At 35.7% G+C, this 21,543-nt stretch overlaps 1 protein-coding gene across 1 annotated transcript in view; it reads right to left on the reverse strand.

Moving 5' to 3' along the window:
- Positions 1 to 2,062: 2,062 nt before the first annotated feature.
- LOC122342488 (PHD finger protein 21B-like) overlaps positions 2,063 to 21,543 on the reverse strand; it is a 33,658-nt gene continuing 14,177 nt past the window's right edge. Inside the window, 13 exon segments of the mRNA XM_043236319.1 lie at positions 2,063 to 2,512; positions 3,446 to 3,532; positions 3,535 to 3,551; positions 3,648 to 3,714; positions 4,387 to 4,545; positions 5,817 to 5,839; positions 6,132 to 6,186; positions 6,272 to 6,348; positions 7,015 to 7,066; positions 7,747 to 7,872; positions 8,021 to 8,368; positions 9,330 to 9,422; positions 16,936 to 17,157. Coding sequence (XP_043092254.1) covers positions 2,249 to 2,512; positions 3,446 to 3,532; positions 3,535 to 3,551; positions 3,648 to 3,714; positions 4,387 to 4,545; positions 5,817 to 5,839; positions 6,132 to 6,186; positions 6,272 to 6,348; positions 7,015 to 7,066; positions 7,747 to 7,872; positions 8,021 to 8,368; positions 9,330 to 9,422; positions 16,936 to 17,157 — 1,590 coding nt within the window. The 3' untranslated portion in view covers positions 2,063 to 2,248.

Here is a 21,543-nt window from a genome sequence, read left to right on the forward strand (position 1 = left end):
AGAGAACAACACTTTTTATGATGTCTGTATAACTAATGCTTCTTGTATTATAATACATTATACTTTTAAATATTTAACAATATCGCAGCGGTCTAGATCTCGCTTTAATGTGTTGTACTGACAATTAATACGTTTTGGAATATTATCATAACTGATCAGGTTTATTTATTATAAAATAGTGACAAAAACACATTTTTTACACAAAATAAATCTCCACTATTTTGAATTTGAAATAAGTAATATATGTTTATTTAAAAAAATGCATTAAAACTAAAATATTTAATTGTATCCCTTTGTTTCACAAACAAGGCTTAAGCCTAGTCCTGGACTAAAATGTAAATCTGCCGTTTCAACTGAAAGAAACTTGCGCTGACTGATCTTAAAACATGTCAGCGCCTTTGTTTCGCCTTTTTAAAGACACAACAGTAATGTTTCAAAAAAAAATATTTAAATGTCCTAACTGAACTATGAAACCGGGCCTTAATGTATAATATCAAATGTAAAGCTTAAATTGAGTTTTATTCTGGATAAAGTTTATCATTATGAACTAACATGAAATAACAATGAATGATTATATTTTCGTAAATGAAATAAGTAACCGTGATTAATAAATGCTGCAGTGATATTGATAATTGCAAGCTTTGGTTAATGCAGTAGCATATGTTAACATTTATAACCTTGCCATATAATATCACATTACATATACAGACTTCATAAAGAGTGTTATACAAAAATGTTTTACAGATTTACAGACGCTACCAAATGTAACACCCGAATTGAGCTGCATATGAATTCAGAAGATATTCCTTTTAAACGGAAGAAAGGTTTATTTTTACTTCAAATGTGGTTAAATACAAGTCTGTTAGCCCTTAAAGGTATACATACATAATGATGGAATTTCTTATTTATAACACTAATCAAATCGAATCTAAAATTAAATGTTTTTTTTTTTATGAAATATCCTTTGTCGAGAACGATAGCGCTGTGGTTAACTGCGTGTGACTTATTTCTTTTGCATTTTGGGATGTGGCGTTCGTTTTTTTTTTTCGAACCACACAGGAAGACAAACCATTCAAAAGAACATGCTAAACTTCCCAAAGAAGTACCATTCAAATAATTTCCTATTTTTTTTTTTTTTTTTTTTTGTTGATATGAATTCTTTACTTTTACTCATCAGGCAGTGTTCACTTCTAACATTTAAAAATATGACTAAAAAAAGAATAATAATAATAATAATAATGCAACTTGTGATAATCCTGGAGTGATGTTAAAAAGAAAATGAAAACATAAAACACTAAAAAAACGGACAAGAGAGCAAGATGAGATGAAAACATTAAAACAGTTAACGGTACAAAAACACTCAAGGGTTTTTGGCATATTTTATATAGTGGGGAGACAAAACATAAGTTTTTGGATTCCCGGGATCAGGCACTCAAAGAACTCAAATGGCCTTTTTGTTTGTGTTGTTGGGATAGCCGAAATGAAATAAAAAATCATATATGTACAACGATCCCTCTCTCCAATACTTATTTGAAATCATTAACAGGCATCAGCATGAAAATACTAAATTCTTCACTAAAAAGGCTAAATTCTGTTGTTATCTTAAATACTTTGTTCTTTTCTCTCTATTAATACTGAAAAATTATTTTGTGTTGTTGTTTGTTTTTTTTTGTGTTTGTATGCTCGCGGGTACACACAAAATGAACGAAACGAAAACATTTCCCTGTCTCGCTTTAACCTGAATAATTATGGCAAACATTGTTCGTCAAAAAACCGAAAAACAAACGTTTAATCCGATATATCAATGTACAGTGCTCTCCATTTCATATGTCGCTTGTCTTCAACTATATCTAAGCTAACCTTCTCAGTAACTAAATGCAAACGTTTACCCCCAATACGCACACACACACATCGAACCCCAGTAAAAAAAAACGAAGCATAAAAAAAGAAACGTTTCTAACTATGTAGAATACTTATTTCATATATTTGCAACAGCATCGTAATCTAGTCGTAAATACATTAAGGCCGAGAAAATAATGCATTAAAAACAGTGAATAAAAAAAATTGTGAGCACTGTGTGTTGGCTTTAAAAAATACTTATGAATTGAGTGACGCTCGTAATTTCGTTCGAACTTTTCAATATTTTATGGTAAGACGTTACCAGAAGAAAATGCACGTTGGTTGGATGTTACCGTCCGTGTGTCTTCACGAAGAGAGCTGTTCTGCGCGTCTCTGTGTGGGTTCGGGGTCAGTTGTTGCCTTGCGGCTGGAGCGTGGTTTTGTGCAGTACTGCGGAGGAGCCAGCTGTGGGCGCTGTGGCGCTGGTGCTGCTGCCCGCGGCTTTGATCCACGGCAGCGAGAGCAGCGATGCTCCGGTGGTGGTGGTGGCGGTCATAGTCACTTGGATCATCTGGTCACGCTGGATGAGCCGGATCAGAGTCTTGAGACGCTCAAGGGACGTCTGAGTCTCCCGCTGCTGACCTAAAAGACGCTCCTTCAGCTCAATGCATTTCTGTTGAACACAGATTTAAAATTGTATGACAGGGCAATATCATCTATCCAGTTATCAGACGTTCTTAAAGTAATAACGTATTCTAAATAAATTAGGGTGCAATAAATTAAATTAAAATACAGTATTTTTGTCATAGATTATAATTAAGTTAGTGGATAAAATCAGCAGAAAAAAGATACTTTATAGGATGCACAATTATGTTATAAAATCGAAATATTTAGTGAAACTACTTTAACAAATAGAACAGATTAAAGTAAATCTTAACTCTGTGTATTGTAAAATACATGAACAAAAAAGGAAATAGATTTATATCAGTGCTGTCAAACAATTAATCATTTTTTTATAAGTGTGCGTGTTTATTATGTATATATAAAAACAAACACATTCAGGTATATATTAAAGAAAAATATGTTTATATATTAAATATATCTATATATTTATATTTTAAAATATAAGAATATGAATACATATATGTATAACCGTGTAAATATTTTCTAAATACATAATGTGTATTCATCGCACTTAATCATGTGCTTATTTATCAGTACTAATTTATGCATAAATATATGGCATAAAATATTTTTTATTTTTTTATGCATCACACAGTAATAAAGGCATGCAACATATGATAGAGAGGACAAAACAAGAAATAATCGAATGATGTGCTTAAAACGACGCACGCAGAGAGCAGTTCAAAGCACAAAGAAAAGAGATCATTTATATATAGTGTATTATATCAGTGTAATAGTTTATTGAGCCTTTCCTTTAACAGTTCTAAATCTGAAATACAGTGCACACAAAAATTGTCTTGTCTGCCAAAGAATGCTAGTTTCGAAAAAAAAATACTTTTTACAATTAAGAATCAATATGGGTATGTTAAAATCAACATTAACATAAGGTACTTTCAAAGCAGCCCTACTTAGCAGTTCTTACCGAAAGAGAATCGCAGAGTCTCTTGTCCTCATCACTCAGATGTTCACACTCAAGTTTCAGCTCGGTGTTTCTTCTCATTAGCTTCCCAAGCGCTCCTCCTCTCTCACTGTACAAACATACAAGTCATCGTTGTGACATTCGTCATCACCGAGAATCAAGTCCCGAGGACCGCTAGTGCATTTAGATGTGTTTGACGGCTCACCTGTTTTATGTGTAACATACGACTGGATGAAGTTCTGTGGCCAAGACAAGTTCTCTTTGTTCAAAACCTTCAAAAAAGAAGCAGAAAGTTAATAAAAAATACATTATACGTTAATAAATCCTAAAGACCTGTGCACTATTGCACTGCCCTTTTAATTTTTTCAGTGTATAATTGTGCATCTTATGTGTAAGCAAATATTAGTTATCTCTAATGAATAAATGAATAATAATAATAATAATAATAATAATAATAATTCACAAAGGAAATAAAGAATAATTTCTAAACAACACCATAATAATTATAATGCTATAAAAACTAAAGCATTTAAAACTTTATTGTAAAAATGATGATTAATAAATAAATATAAAAATAAAAAGTAGCTTTTATTATTATGGAATTTGGTTCTCCAGTGTCACGAGTAAAGAATATAATTATTCACAACTGCTTTTCCCCTAAATTATGTATTTGTAACAGAAGGCAATTTTTTCAGTTTAACTTTATGTTATCATGTAAAGAGAACAGCTGTATGTGTGTTTTCTATTAAAAACATCTAATTATTCCTAACAACATCAAGATCAATTTATCACTTTGATAACTGCATTAGACAGTAACGTTGGTTATATCAATGCAGAACGCTGTCCAGATGAAATGAAAAAAAACATCAAATAAACGTCCTACAGACATCATTGTGCTGCTGGGACTTTTATAACGTTTGTGTTCAGAGCAAAGAGAATCGTACTTTCTTCTGGCACTTGGGGCACATCCATATGCCCCTGGTGGCAGTTTTGAGAGGTGGATGCAGACAGTCAGGGTGGTAGGAGCGGGTGCAAGTGTGGCACGGCTGAAGATCTCCTTCCTGTTTACACACTGCACAGTGCTCATCATGCTGCATCTCCTCCTGTGTCACACACACACACACACATACATTTAAAGAAACACAGCGTATAAGTCTTTCAGTAATTCTGCATATACACTTCCAATAGTGTTTAAGCATAACTATTAACCTTCTGTAGAAAAGATTAGGTAACACTTTATTTTAAGGTGTCCTTGTTATATCTGCTGTATGTACTCATTATCATAACAACAATAAATTATGCATAATTACATAAAAGTAACTCTAACACAAACGACTCTAAACATCTAGTAAGTGCATGCAGTTAATTAATATTACTCAGTACATAAATGCATAATTACACTGTAAAAAATACAGAGTAACCAACATTTTAATAATTCACATTTTAATTATTCTGAGCGCACTTTGGGAATACTTTACTTATTTTAGAACACATCACTTTACTATTTCCATAGCAATGCATCAGGCTGGTCACGTGAAACTGCACAGACACAATAATGCCATTTCAATAATATACTGGTTTTGCATATGTAAAAAAAAATTTAATTATGAAGATCGTTTTAGTTGTTCGGTAATTTATAATGGGCTATGGTTGTCTATGGTTGTCATGTATTTGTGTATCAGTTCATGGTCATTTTCTAAATCAAAGCAATCATCCTTATCCCTTTGTTAGTGCATCCATTGCCATTGAGTCATTTGCATGCACTTGTCAAAGGAAGCAATATAATTTCCTCATTATCTTCACTTATCTTTGTCATTTTAGTTTTTCTATATTAGCATATTTAAAAAAAAAGTATATTTGAAACAGTTATACTACCAACAATAAAAAAGATATTTATGACATTACAACAGTGACATCTGCTGATGCACACCATGCTGCGTTCGTTGTCACAGGAACATACGGGTGTCACAGGGTTTGTTTACAACAGAACAAAGAAAGTTTGAAAGGTTTAAAATTTTTATTTAAATAAAACAACATGTCAAAAATAAAAACAGCTTTCTGACTAAAGCTGCAAAGTACTACAATTATAAATTACTACTGTATTTAAATTTTACTTTTAAGTATTATATGCCGACAACTGGATTTTGTAATTTTACTCACATGGGACTATAACTGTACATTTTGTATGTGTGTCTCACAAAAGAACGTCATACAGGTTTAGAATAGCAAAGGGTGAATAAATTATGACAGAATATATCTATCTATCTATCTATCTATCTATATATATATATATATATATATATATATATATATATATATATATATATATATATAACTATTTACATCCAAACACAGAGTGATAATAAAGTCGTACCTTCCAGCAGAGCTCCTCAGAGTCTAGCGTGTGAGTAAAAGCATATAAGTAGGTTAGTAGCCGTCACACTGATAAAACTGTGTTAAAAAGCTAAGCAGCAACGTTGGCATGTAATCAGCAGGTTAAAGCAGTTAGCATTTGGCTTTATTAGTCAACCTGATCGCTGTCACTGGTTAAAGAACTGTTAAAAAACATGAGCGCTAGCGATTGATGTGCATGTTTAATTTACTCCAGTCAAACATGTTTCTGTGCACGTCATGCATTATTATTTAAGCTCAACACCACTATGTTGACATAAGTAGAAATCTACTTTACCTCTCGCCGACAGAAACATCGCACTGTTCAGGTAATTGGAGGCAAGCCGTTTGCGCTGAAAAGCAAGATGCGCAACATTTTCAAATGAACACAGCCGTGAAAAGAACATTATTTAAAAGGAACCGTGATGGCTGACAGACCTCTGGTTCAAACAGCCCGCTGTACGCAGGGTTAGCCGTGCTTCGCCTTTTTCTCTCCTGCCGTTTACTCTGGATCTCTGACGGAAATAAAAACACCATCTGTGATGGAACTTGAGACCCCGACTTTTTGTTCATTTTAAACGATTCAGTCACGCACCTGTGCGGCAAATACGTTATTTTAGTCACTAAAACGTATAATGTATGTATTTTTTTTTATGATCAGTAACTATTTTTCCGAGATCAGTGCTGTCAGAACTATTAACAATCATCAAAATTTTATTTTAACGAATACAACCACAAGTACAACTACTAGGAGCTTTCCAGATCTCACCCCCTCTATTTCTTTCCCTCTTAATTGTCTTGTTTGTCCTTCACTAACAAAAAAAAAAGTCAAAAAACACCTGAAATAAACCATAAAAAACTTGGAAAATTAGATATTCTTCCCACACAAGTTTCTAAGTAAATAATGAACATGTCTAGTATTTTATAGCTTTTAAGTATATGGGTAATTCATAAACTACCTTTTAATTACATTAAGTTTACTTCATGTTTTAATTCAGCATCTTGTTCGATACTTCAATTTTGTGCTGATATTGGAGGCTCCTAAATAGAGGACATAATTTATGAATCATAACCTGCCAAACCGGCTATTGAGTTGATGTGCGTGTTCCCACCATGGCTGATTTCCCCACTGGATATAGCAAGTTGCCAAGTGATCATTTTAAACCCTGAATGCAACTCACCTTCCAAGTGTTCTGTAGTGACTAGGCCTAGTGCGACCATGAAGGCAACTTTCTGTAAAAAAAAAAAAAAAGAAGGTTAATATAGTGAATGCATTAAATATTGAAATACCTTTGAAGTTAACATAACTCTTTAGAATTCATTTACTTTGAAAACACATTTAACAACAGTTATTTGGCCTAAATGCCATTTCTCGGATTTCAGATCAGTTTTTAGGAATCAGTCATTCAATCAGATAAAAGCGAATCCAGAATTCAAGAGAGTTTTGTTTGATCCATTAGTATGAGATATCCTGAACTGTATATTCCACATACATTAACTGTGGTGCTATTATAGACTTGCCCCTATTGAGGCATCCCCAGCATCCCCAAAAGATAAGAAATGTTTGGATAAACAGTAATTTAGGGTCGCACTTTATTTTAAAATCCAGTTCTTGCTATTAATAAATCATTAACTATAACTTTTGCTTAGTAAAAGTTAGTAAGGTAGTTATAGGTGTTGGGTAGAATTGGGAAAATATGGTCATGCAAAATATGTGCTTCATAAATGCTAATAAACAGACAATATTTTAAAATAGGTATGCTAATAAGCTACTAGTTAATAGTTACAATTGGGCCCTATACCAAAGTGTTACCTAATTCAGTGCTGTAGTACTCAGTTTAGACTCAAGTAGTCAACAAGTTCAAGTGTTACTACACTTCCTGTCTAATATCCAAAAATAGTTGTGAGTGTACCTCTGGATCCTCCTCCTTTTTGTCTGGGGTTGAGGGGTCGGGACTTGGCTCCTTCACAGGACTGCTAGTTTGTGAGGCTGTAGAACTCGTGGAGTTACTAGGAATCTGGGGCTGAATGATTATAACCTGGATACACACATTAAAAATCTTAAATCAATTGAACAAATAATAATAACCACAGCATGAAACAAATGGCATCAAGCGAGTCGAAAACTAATTCAGCATGCAGAGCAGCATGTTTATTAGGTAAGTAGGTGATGAAAGATCTTCTGACCTTGCTGTCAGGGCTGAAAATCAGCGGTTGCACCTTAATGGCCTCGGTTACTCCTCCTGACACCCCATGAGCTGCTGGCGAGGCTGCTGAGATGATGGCGTAAGCCACCCCTGGACTCGTGGAGGCCGTGGACGTGCTCGGCGCAGACGAGGGCAAAGAGGAACTCTCTTCCTGCCCATTTGACAGTCTCTCATGACTGAAGGTGCTGTTGGCAGTTGGCAAAGATGCGCCTTGGTTCTTTGGGCTGACCACAGCCATGCTCTGCGGCACAGCCAGCGTTTGACCGGACTGCTGCTCTCGGCATGGGCTGTGGGGAAGGCTGTCTGGAATGAGAGTCTTTGGCCTGACCTAAAATGACAGAACACAAAGTTTATTCCCCTAAGCAGCAGATGTTTCTTGGATTTGGCTTCAAATATTTCGATCTCTTAAAACAACCATTAGGTCAAGTTTCTGTCAGGTTTTAATTCACAATTTGCTTAGTTGCAGGTTATTTTGGATGAGGTTTGGCTTGCTAAAAAAAAACTCTATTACCAATAATTACGTATTTGTAATTTTAAGATTAAGTGTATGATTAATTATAACCCACTATAAACGTCTTTGTTTATAAATGGACTATATCGTACCGTGACATTGTTTATTTAAGATCTGTACCTTACAACATCTTGTGTTTCCGGTGAGGCTAACACAGCTAATGTGAGCTAGCTAATACTTTCAAATAAAAAAAATGTTATGGAGTTGCAAAGTTAACTTTTTAAATGTTCAAAGCAAATGTGTGATATTATACATTCACCTGATCTGTTTGAGAAAAAAATGGTAAATATACATTTTTTTAGGTATATACTATATAATCCACTATATACTATATAATCCATTGTAATCATGTTCATTGTGTCTCATAAGTTAGCATATTCTTAAAAGCTCTAACTACAAATAAGTAAATATTACACATATTAACACACTGTTCTTATGAATATTCAGTAGATGATACAATATATTATAAAGTTACTCATAAATAACTATTTATAACCATTAATAACCATAATATTATTCATTATAATGCCTTAAGAATGCCCCTATTTTCATTTAAGACATAGACTACCATAAATTTTAATCAAATCTTTTTTGATGAAAAGAATGATAAGTCAACTTTAAGTTCATTAACTTATTCAGTAATTCAAAAAAAATTAACTCTTAAAAGGAAGTAGTGTAATAAATTAGTCTCAGGGCTCCACAGCGGACTATGTAAGTCTTCTATGAAAATTATTTGTAAAAAATAAGGATTCGTAAATACAGGTTTGAGTGTTTTTACCTGAGGTAGCACACTGGGTGAGTGTCCTGCCAGCCGCTGCAGAGAGCTGATGTGAGGCACCTTTATCGGGATCGCGGAGAGGGCTCCCAACATCTGCCAGACACAAACCAAACATATGATGAGGCAGTAATAGCAAGAATGTCAGATGTTAGAAGTTAGAAGGGCAGAATGATGACAAAGCATCCTTCATTTACTACTCAGGTGAACAGGACGAAAGAGCCAGATTCGTTTCCATGAAGAGTTTCTTTTTAATTGTGAATTGAAACAAAAACTGGTACAAACATGCTCTTGGGATTGACTCATTACATGGCTCATTTTGAGTCGGTCATTCAGGTGATGACTTTTGTTTTTTCCAGACACATGGCAAAGTGAAAGATAAAATTCCCTCATCCTCAGCTGGGATGTACCTATGACAATGAACGCGGCATCAGCAGATTCGTTGATGGACGGCGTACAAAAAAATATAACATTTTATATAAAAAAAGCTCCCTTTGCCAAGTGCCTTCCAAACAACTAAATGGCTCGCACATGCTCTCCAAAATCCCCACTAACAAGGCGATAAGGATGATCCTATTTTAACACTGTTGCCATGGGTTGATTTTAATGAATGTTGCAAAAATGTTAATTTTACCCCCTGGAAAGCAGTTTTTACAGAGGACCCCTCTCAAAAGGCTAGTTTTGAGATAGTTTTGAGTAGCAATAGGGAGGGTTTTGTTGTGAAAACCTGGCGACCCTGATTGGATGCTCACTTTATGTCATCTGTGTACTTTTTGAATATTATTGAATATTCTTAATTCAGACATATTACTCTATGCACACATGGATAAAAATGTATTAAAAAGTGTTTTAAAATATATTTATATATAAATTATATATATATTGTGTGTATGTGTATATATATATATATATATATATATATATATATATATATATATATATATATATATATATATATTAGTATTATAAACATACTCCAAGTATTAAATTTGCTACTAAAGCTTTAGTTCGCTGTAATGTCATCCATGACCACAGTGAGTACTGATTTTGCACTTCATGTCCTGCTGTCAGAAGGGTCTTATATAACCAGAAGAATACAAGACAAGAGTTTGAGACGTACTGCTTTAAAATCCCTCTCAGTCACTCATCTCAGTCTATTGTGCAGTAGCGAACCGACATGAGGAGGTGGGGCAGCCTGCGGCCTGTTCCCATGACAACGGTCCGGATGAAATGTCTTGCTCCGTCAGGGCTGTGATTTTAGTAATTGCTGAATCCCAGCAGAGAGAGAGAGAGAGAGACGGCAGTAACCTTGAGCTGCGGCATTCAGCTTGTATTTTGTGAAAGTACTGAATTAAACAGCAGGCCTGCAGTGAATTACCCATCAGCCCCTGCTGCTGCCATAAGAAAGAAATGTCAGGTGAACGCTAACAATTCTGCTCTTTCCTGGAACGTCACGGACCGTTTGAGGAATCGGAGGCCTGATTAGACCTGTGTAGGAGTGAAATGGGTGTAAAAGACTCCTCAAACGATGACAGAGAGAAACAAGACTGAAACGTTTCCAGCAGGAGTTTATGAACTAGAAAGATTATTCTGGTCTAAAGCCCCATTATGCTTTGAAACAGTATACTGAAAGAGTTATTTTTAGCTGTTTACCAGAACATTTCAAACGCAATAGCCTATTTTTGTGGTCCACAAAAGAAATAAAGTCATTTAGGTTTGGAATGGCACAAGTGCGAGTCGTCATATGTCTTACAGCGGTTTAAACAATACATCCACATTTTTATAATACTGTATCACATATTCTGTATGGCCTTATATATCTTAACGTGATGAAAACCAAAACCCTTTTACTAAGAATTTAAGTATTTTGCTTGTTTTCCAGTAAAATAACTACAAATTTAAGGTTCATTTACTAATATATTGCTATGTATGCACGTTTTTCCTAGTTCAGGTGGTGAAATATATACAGAAACGAGTTCTGTGATAGAATATTTGTTCACTATTTTCCTCACGTTACAAGAAACATATAAAGAAGTAACCAAAAAAACTGTGCAAGCGAAACTAAAATAAGTTCTTACGATATCAATGTCACATTGTACATTCTCTCTCACTAGTCCAATACCAGCAAACCCCACACGGGGGCGCTGTGAGCAGTTAAAACGCTACATTTCAGTGGTTTGGCCTAAGAGGAAATGACACTTACAGATAAGTGTTTTACAGACAGCGAAGGAAAACTACAGCGATGTTTATCTCGATACAGTCGGACCCAAAGCATATACATTATATATCTTTTTCCACCCAGATTTAAATAAGCTCTTTAAGGACAGCTGACTTCAACTATGGAGATGAACGGCCGATCTTAAAAAGCTAACATTTAACCGACATCTCTTATTTCACATTATTGAATGAACAAAAACGGAACTTTATTGTGTTAGCTGAACCATGACCGTATTCATCTTTTGGAAACGAAATTAAGCAGTGAAATGCGCCGTAGAACAGCACTGTGCTTTTCTCTCCACACATGTAGACACTGTGCAATTCAATTAACGCTTGACACTTGCCATGTCACTGGCGTGTGGGAGTTATTAGTGATGCTTTTTGGACTGGCGTGTGCTAGTGTGGCTGTTTGCAGCACAGCACCCCAATGCTGACTTATCAGCGGGGCATAAACATCGGCATAAAGCCCATCTCCATTTAGTTGGCTCGTCTGGAAGGCTACGCTAGATAGAACCGATGGTCTACACTGGAAGTGTCAAATCTGCAGATCATGTCAAAACATTTACTAACTGCTCACTTCTGACACAGGTTATAAATTTTAACTTCTAATTTGACACCGTCGAAGGTGATTTTAGGCACCTTTTTTGTATTCATGAGATGAGCGAGATGTTGCAAAATGGTTAGAGGCTGCTGTCTAGGACTTTTTACATAAAAACAAAACAACCGGAAGGCTGTGCGGTGAAACGCAAAACTTCGCATGGTTATTTTAATATTTTTTTATTTGAATGCTATGAACCGACCTATTAATTATTTTAAAATGGAGATTAAAAATAGACATAAGAGAATAAGGAACACTTGTTCACTGTTAACTACAACCTTTCCAATAAATTCCTTATTTGCTGCTTATTAATAGTTAGTAAGGTAGTTGAAATTAGGGATGTAGAATAAGGTATTGTAGAATAAGGCATTAAAATGTGCTTAATTACTACTAATAAAATGCTAATATTCTAGTAATATGCATGTTAAGAAACATCTAGACCCTAAAGTAGTGTTACCAAAATATAATTAATATATAAAATTACAAAAAGAAAACCTTGTATACATTACATTATATAAAAAACATAAAGGGTAGAGTACAGGACCTGAAGAGTTTAGAATAAACAGTTATTTTTAAATAATCCTAAAGATTTTGGTGAAGGTTTTGTAAACTGATTTATAACAGTTGAGGCTAGAAAGTGTGAAATATTGATAGCTAGGTTAACACTTTGCATCAAGGTCAATTATTTATTATTTAACTTTTTCTTACACGCTAAAGTCAAGTTAGTTCATGTTGTAAATTGTCATGTTGCAGCTTACCAAATATTTATGCTTAGATGAATTAATAATTAGATTTGTACACGATACTCTTTACCTTGAAGATAATGATAAACATTAACATTAACATGTTTTCAGTAAGCAAAAGCACGTAAAACCGGGGAAGTGATTCATACTTATATGAGTGCTCACAAATATTGACCGGAATAATAAAAATGAGAACAGGAAGGGATGTAACTCCGTCTTAGCAGACTTTAAAAGCACCTAACGTACATGCACACACATGGACACAAACAAGTATGTTTCAACAAAGGTAATTAAATCCATTCAGCTGATACCTGGAAACCGACATCAAGAATTTTCACTCGAAATAAGTCTCTTTTGTTTGGCGCTGGCATCGCTGGGAAACGGCAGAAAAATACTTCTGACTCCTGCCTAACAGAAGTAAAGACATCTGCAGAGGAACAGTCAGGGGGGAGGTTGTAAATAAGCAGACAGAAGAACGACCTTTCTGAAAGATGTGCTGCTGGACTCCATTTTTATGGACTCTGTAAATAATGAACCCAATCTCTGAGCTCAATCTGTTGCCTAATATTCCTCTTTTGTGTTTCCTGTGTTGAAACACACGTTGTCTCTTAAAGCCACCTTTTATATCGTTCGCGCCGTTTGCGCATGGAAACTAATAATCAAGTTATGACATGCATTATTTGAGTTCTAATTTAATAATACACGTACATACTATTCAAACATTGTTTTACAGACGAATGATGGGAAAAGAGACCATAATAATAAACACTCAAACTACACTACGCTACAAATTGTTCTGAAATAAAAAATGCTGTGTAATGTTTTGAAATCCGTTAATATTTCCTTTGTATTTTTAATTTATACTCACGCAAAGCATTTAACGTTGCATTCAAGGTACAGGATTCTTGCTTTCCCTCAGAACTGAACCATTAACGTTGATAGTTGATACAAAAATAATTTTTGACTTGTTTCATCCTTTCAAACTGTGCATAATTGAATCTATTATTCTAGATCTAACGTTCAAACATTGGCATTTGACTAAATGCTTTGCATCAAATTTTTGACAAGCTATTATTTGAACATTTACAAAAATATTACAGTGATAATGAAACTTTTTTTGCACTGGCCTGCGTGCTTTTACTTTGCGGTTCAGTAAAAAAATTTATTCTTTATCAAATTGTTTTACATTTACTGTATGCTTGTTTAATGTACTTCATCCTCAAAAACTCGTCACTCAAAAGTCTTGACAATTGTGCTACAGCAAATTATAATACGTGTCAAGAGTGGACGTGAAAACAAGTCCTAACCTTTGCTGTCCACTGGTGATGTGCAAGTCCAATCATATAAACTTTGGTAAATTCTTACAACCAAACTTTAAAAATCCCCATCAACTACAACTCATGGATGTTTTATCCTTCTTGTTTTTGTTGCTTCATATGGTACGTGCGTGCTTAAACGATGCTTATAGCATACGCATCCACACCGGACCACAATCCACTTATTATCCAGCTCCAAATGACTGGCCAGGTGGTCTGAGATGTCTCCCCCCCTCCTGTATTCAACAAAACAAAAAGCTGTGATTGGTTCTCCTCCTCCAGTCCGATGGGTGTTTTAGGGTTTGAATCAGTGGGCAGCTGGGAAAGCTGAAAACAGCTTCACTCTCCCAAACAATACAGCCATAAAAGGCAGTAAAACAATCCCAGCGTTCCAGCGTGAAGGAGGGGGAAGGGAGAGAGTAGGGGGAGGAAGAGTGAAAGAAGCAGTGGTGGGGGTGACTACTCATGCGAATAAAGAGTCTTTTCTGTCGGGAAGGTCTTTGCTATTATTTATGAAGACCTGCACCAGGACATACTCCAAGCAGAGCAGACAATATTTTTCATCTGATATAAACAACGAGGCTACGGGTGACCGTAAAATAGGTCAGAACTAGTGTATCTGTTCACTGAAACAATGGAAATAACATTTTGTTTACAGAAGTTCGTGAACAGATTATGTTCTTCGGTTGGCCGATTTCAGAAAAGTGAGGAGCAAAAGGACAATGCGTTGCAAATCTGCACTTTGAGTGTGTACGGTGTTGCCTGATCTCTGAGCAAATAACAAAAAAATACAGATTTATTAGTTTTTCTAGCAGTTTGTGGACAAACTTATGTTAAATGTTTTGCTAGCTGAGAAAAAGAGTGAGTGAAAAACAATACTCCATAATAAAGTCATACCTTCGGGTCCACAAAGGCTGCAATTTTAAACAACACACGCCAAACATCTTCCTAAACTTATAAAAACTGTTTATTAACCCGTTATGCATTAAGTATTGTCAAGACTGTGTTTTTATTGTTTTTATGTTTATTCAAAAAGCGTTTCTCTTTACTTTTACTTTAGCTACAGCAATTGATCGATGTCTTCATCCATGTTAGGGATCTCCAGCTTCCGGTATGAATAAAATATTACGTGTGTTTATCACTCAGTAATGCTTACATTGACTCAACTTATTTTGAGTAATAATAGGAAATATACATTTCTCACCAAAAGAAATTTGAAGTAAACTGAAACCCAAAAGGCCACACTTTTGGATGAAAAGGGACATTTAGTAAATGAAAAAATGAGTTTTTTCTCAGAAGATGTATAAGGCTCACATTTCATATTTAAGATACGGATGTCTGACCTCCTGACAAAAAGAAAGAAATTGTTGTTGTATAGTTATAATATTGTATTTTTTAACAAAACCTTATAACACTGAATGCAAAAATTCAAATAGCAATGATTTTTTTGCATCGACACAATGACAAAAATCTTGTTCATAAATCTTTTTGCCCAGTGTGACAATTTTTTCACTGTGGCTCTGCAATGAAATGGGCCGTCCGATTAGATTAAGCTAAGATCATGTTGCTGTTGTACAAAAATGCGAGAGTGGTGGTGCTGTTTCAAAAACCAGTGTAAACAAACCCTGAAGAAGAGTATTCCGAGAGAGACAAAAGTGGATGCTGACTTGTTTTTAATATCATTTAGATTAATTCTACATTGAATTATGTAATCCGGAGAGCAGTGTCCATATTCTTCCACATTTCTTCTGTTAATGTTGCAGTATGTAAGATTGACAACTAGGGGTTGAAACCGGTACTGTAAAAATAAAGGCATTCCACCCGGGAACGCACATTTCAGAGTAGGGGCTATAGCATCATTTTTGAGAGAAAGAGTTATGCAAACATAATATGATTCCTTGACAACAACATCCAGTTAGTTCTGGTAGGTCACGTTAGTCAAGTCCACATCAGCTGACTTCCATCTACCTATAGGAATATGACACCTATCTAAGCATCCATACATCTATATAAGGTCCGTCAGTATTATCAGTAGCTGCTCAATAGCTAATTACCCTCCTCCATCCCCAAATCCTCCTCCTCTGTCAGTCAAGATCCAGCCTTCTGGTTCTCCTTGAATCAGACTGATTCAAACGTGTATTATAAAAGTGATGCATTTTAACAATATCTGCGATGCATTTTGTTGTTTCCTTGGGGGTTATTGCGGCTCCCCCTGCTCTCATCCATACTAAGCTGCATGGATGTGCAGGGAGATCGTGCCCAACACAAAACAGCAAAGTCAATCCAAAGTGTATGCTAATTGTCAGTCATCTTTTGACGGACCGAAATGCTGTTTTTTGAACAACTGGAAGTGGGCAAAATCATACAGAGGCTTCGGGGGCCTTTCTTGTAGTTTACAGTTATAGTCCCCTCCATGTTGACAGATTTTACGGAAAACTGCAGGTTGCAAGTTTTCTGTAAAGTATCATTATTAATAATATATAGCCCTAGTTTGTGGACATAAATGACCAAATTTTGAAAAGTCATAGCTCAACTTTTAGCTGCGTCAAATTCCACATGTCATCTAATCTTAAGTGCACACTTTACGCAAGGGGCAGTACTTCCAGGCAGATCATGGTGGAGGATCTGTTCATGTTTAATGCTAAAGTATTTCAGAACACTGTACTGTATATGCGAGGATGGATTTGTTGGTAACTGTGGCCGGTTGATGTTAGCATAGAGTAATATAGATGTACCTGTGAGCGGCTGATGTGCTGTCCGGCGGGTGTTTGGAGGTTGATGGGGGACGTCTGGAGCGTCTCAGAACTCAACGCCTTTTGTCCATTAATGTGTGCCGTCACCATGGAAACGGGAGTCTTTGCTGGCACCACAGAGATGGCGATGCTCTGACTGGGCGGCTTGATGAGGGCGAGGGGTTTGGCGGCTGTCCCCACAGGACAACTTCTGACAGCGAGCTTCTGTCGCACAAAACACACAAACAGCAGCAGGCCATTAACCCCAAAATCACTGATAACCTTAAGACCTCTGCACCGGATTAAAACTTTAATGGCAGATCTAACCGGAGTTTTCTTTTTGAACCGGCACTATTCGTGTCAGTTGTGTACAGACATGCTAATTATCACGAATAATCAAAGTATTCGCCCAATTTCCGGCGCACAGCAGTTCGTACATAATGAAGAGATGAAATATAAAATGCGAGGCTGCTTTGATTCTCGTTCGTGCTCTTGCATCAGCTCAAGTTCAGGGACTCGGATTTAAGCGCGCACTTTAATGCAAGTGTGTTTATTTGTTGTTCAAAGTCTTCTTCCATTTCCTCTCATTTACCGTGGGAAATAATACAGCAGATGATCAAACAGTCTTTAAAAGCAAAAAGTAGAGCAGCATTAAATTTCGTGTGTGTGTGTGTGTGTGTGTGTGTGTGTGTGTAGAATCGAGCACACTGCAAACAAAATTCTTAATCAGTGTTTTTGTCATTTGCCAGTAAAAACAACCCTAAAACGAGATAAATTCCCATTTTAATTGGAAACTAAGATATTAACATAGATATCAGGACTCATTTTAGAGCATATATGAAGTAATTTTTGTTAAATCTTTGGCATTTTTATGCATTTTATCTTCAAGTTAATTCAACAGCCTTGCTAAATAATGAAACGTATCTTGTTTCGTAGGAATTCTAGTAAAATAAGCGCTACCTTTTAGCAAAAAATAATCAACCAAAATTCATTTAGCTTATAAAACATGATACTAATTAATATTTTATACATTTTAGGATACATTTTCTTATACCAAATCATAGCCTCTTACATAATTCAACTTCCAGTAAATGTATCTCGTTTTAAGGACACTTAAATAGTTTACTGGAAAACAAGGCTAAATCGATTTTTGACAGTGTGGATTATACAATCTGACGGTGCATGAGAAAGTGTCGTCAGCGTTCTACACACACACACAAACCCTCTTTTGCTCCGATCAGCACAGTTCACACTATAAGCGCTCTGAATATTTCATATTCCAATCCTGTTCTCATTTCTGAACCGCTTTTATGGTTTTCTGAGGACTGTGAGGGGGAAGGGAGCATGAGAAAGGGAGAGACAGGTCTTTCATATTCAGCTTTTCATATTCAGGAGCTGTCTATCTGTAAAGGAGCATTTTCAATATGTTCTTCGCATGTGTGCACCTACAGCCAATAAACCCTGACTGACACGTATATTCATAAATGTATATTCAGTTTATGACTCTGAAGAATCACATTACGTTACGACACACCTTCAAGATTTTTTTCGGTCACAGTCAAAGCTGCAAAACTGAAGGAAACACTGGCAAACACGTTTAGAAGGAATGAGGTGTAAGAAGTTTAAGGGACAGGATGGAGTGGTTCAGTAGATCTGAAATTAAACCAAATGCTTGATTTGTTTTACAAAATCCACTCAAAACCGCTCATTAAACAAATGCCAATGTAAAAACACTCTCAAGCTCTCTTTTGCTCACTTTCTTTTTGTGTGTGTGTGTGTGTGTGTGGTCAAATGTGTTAATATAATAAATGGAGTTGTTATCTTCTGATATGTGTTGACGCCAATTTATTCTTAAATCACACAGTCAGTTAACTTTTCTCAGAAAGTGGAATTAGCATTACAGTTTTGGTGTTGATGTCAACATGAAGCATTGGCATACTACCTGCCCACTTGTTGATCTTTTCACATTGGTCTGAATGAAAACGCAAATTCATTCTTTGCCATTGGGTGCTGTAAAAATCACTGTTTCAGTGGTAGGGCTGGGCAATATATTGCACAATATATTCATGCCCATCTACAATAATCATGCATATCTCAGCTATGCAATATTGGGTTTAGTATCGCAAATGAATGATGATCTTTTAGCATGAGTAGTTTGAAGACTGTAAAGAGTGTTTTACAATTTGTCACCAGTTTTGAATCGAGTTTCTCTTTACTGCTTGAAATGCTCTATGATCTAAAGTTATACATTCACCAATAAGGACAGGCTGCAGAATCGTCCTCTTATTTATGACAAAGAAACAGCACAGGTGCATCAAAAGTCATTTCAAATGCTCACAAATGCTCACCAACGTAGTGTGAATAGTGCGATTATCTGTATGTTATTCATTCATTCCCTCACAATGCATGCAGCGAGCTCTATTGTTTCTGAGGATCAATGCAATCCACAGGAAACCTCACAACTGGCATCTGGACACAACCCTTCACTGCTGCCTCATTCACCTTAAGACACCGCTGATTGTTTCAAAGGTCACCATATGAACCAAATCCACCCCCACCCCTCTCAACAGCACAAGGAACACAGGGTAAGAAGGTAAAAACTGTTTTATGCAAGATCCATCACCATAAAATGGACAAGCAAATGATGCTATCTTATGAACATTCTTTCGAAAAGTGTTTTGTAACTCAAAAACAGTGGAACAATGTTGTGTTTGAAACTTAGTCAATTAAATTACCACCAATACAACCACCACACAAAAACACTTCTATCAAATGTATATATTAAATAAATCAAATAAGAGAGTCATAAAGTGTACACATTTAAATGCCACAAACATGCCTGCAAATCATTTATCTGTGAAACACTTTTGGAACCTGTTAATGTAAGGCTAAACAAACTGTTTTACTCAAATGAATCAGACTTATCATATGAGAGAGTTTGCAAACCAGTGCAGGATATTTTCATGCTATACTGCAACATATTAAAAATGAGCCCATTGCACTATTTTAAGAACAGCTCAACGAACAGACTTCTTGCGGACTTTATTAGTCAAATGAGCAACATCACCTCCTGAAGGCGAATCTGGAGGAGATCAGTTAAGTGTCATAATCCATTCGTTAAATACAGTTACCATGCTTGACCTAAAACTGACAATATTCTTTCACAGTAGCGTGATATGTATGTATGTATATACTATGTATGACATTTCATATACAAGGGTTATTTCCAGCATGCTCAGCAGCAGTGAGCTGACAGGGATTGGTTGACGGTCTGACATATACACACATTAAAGACTTTCACAGCGCTATAATGAACCGCTCGGACCACTCTTGCCTCAGGCTAAACAAATCAGCCACGTGTCTCATGTCAACAGTGAGCATCCAGTTTCATCGTTCCTGATGAACAGAAAGGAAAAAACAATTCTCTCAGAAATTAAACACCTTTAAGGGAGTCATTTTAACGCTCTTCTCTTTGCCAGCATTATAATTCCTGTCAGAATCAAACAATATCCCACTGTGCTTAAAAACGATCTGATCTCCTCAAACCTTTTAGACATCATAGTTTCTGTGACAATTGCGAGCTGGGTAACCGCAGAAGATCAAAGTCCGTGCTTTATAGAGCTAGAGAGCTGTAGAAGATGTAGAGTAGGTCCCATCCAAATGACCTGAGCACCTCCTCCCCTCACATGGTGATCCCACTGGAGAATGGGATAATCCGGGTCGCTCTCATGCTGTGTGATTTGGCCTCAACACCAGCACCCTCCTGCCAAACAACAGGCCATGAGCCAATCCTCTACTTTCTGTGATGATAAGACTGTGTGGACATCAATCAGCACATCAGAAGACACAAACCCCTCAGTAACAGCTCTAAGACGCCTTCTCATTTTTACTCAGGGCCTTTTGGTCCACACCACAGCTTATTTTAACCAAGAACCACCCACTCGGAAAGAAAATACAACCAGCGAACTATTTATATGTTGTGGTGAAGGTAAATTGACACCATAGAAATACATTATCGACACAAAACAGCTTGTGTGCAAGAATATCTGTTCAAAACGTATTAGTGAAATTGAAGCTGTTTCAAAATGGCAACTAAATTTTAAGATAGCTAATAAGAGCTGGCATGTTTTATATGCGACTACTAGTGTCATCTTTTCAGCATTTGTTTTTAATTTTTAATATTTTTTTAGCATCTGAAGCACTACTACAATCTAACAAGTTCCGTTAATATGACAAATAAGAATTCATACATTTTCAATCAAGATGGTTTCTCCATTTTGTAATTACTAAAATTCTAACATTTTTTTTTGTGCTGTTAAATGATTAATCACGATTATATTTTTTATGTTTGTGTACTGTGTTACTGTAAAATACACACATATACAGTATATATTTAGATTTTTTTTTTATTAAAAGTCTACTTGTTATGCTTTTAGACTATGTCACATATGAATGTGCATTTTTATTAAAGAGCTGTGGATTTTTTTGACGAAAATAGTCATTTAAAATGCACCAAACCATTCATATAACATGGTGCGCATGGAGGATTGCAGAGATCGAAAATAATTCATATATAGTGGAAGCTACTGGTCTCATCTAATAAACAACAAA

The sequence above is a fragment of the Puntigrus tetrazona genome, chromosome 4, assembly GCF_018831695.1.
Source record: "Puntigrus tetrazona isolate hp1 chromosome 4, ASM1883169v1, whole genome shotgun sequence".
NCBI lineage: Eukaryota > Metazoa > Chordata > Actinopteri > Cypriniformes > Cyprinidae > Puntigrus > Puntigrus tetrazona.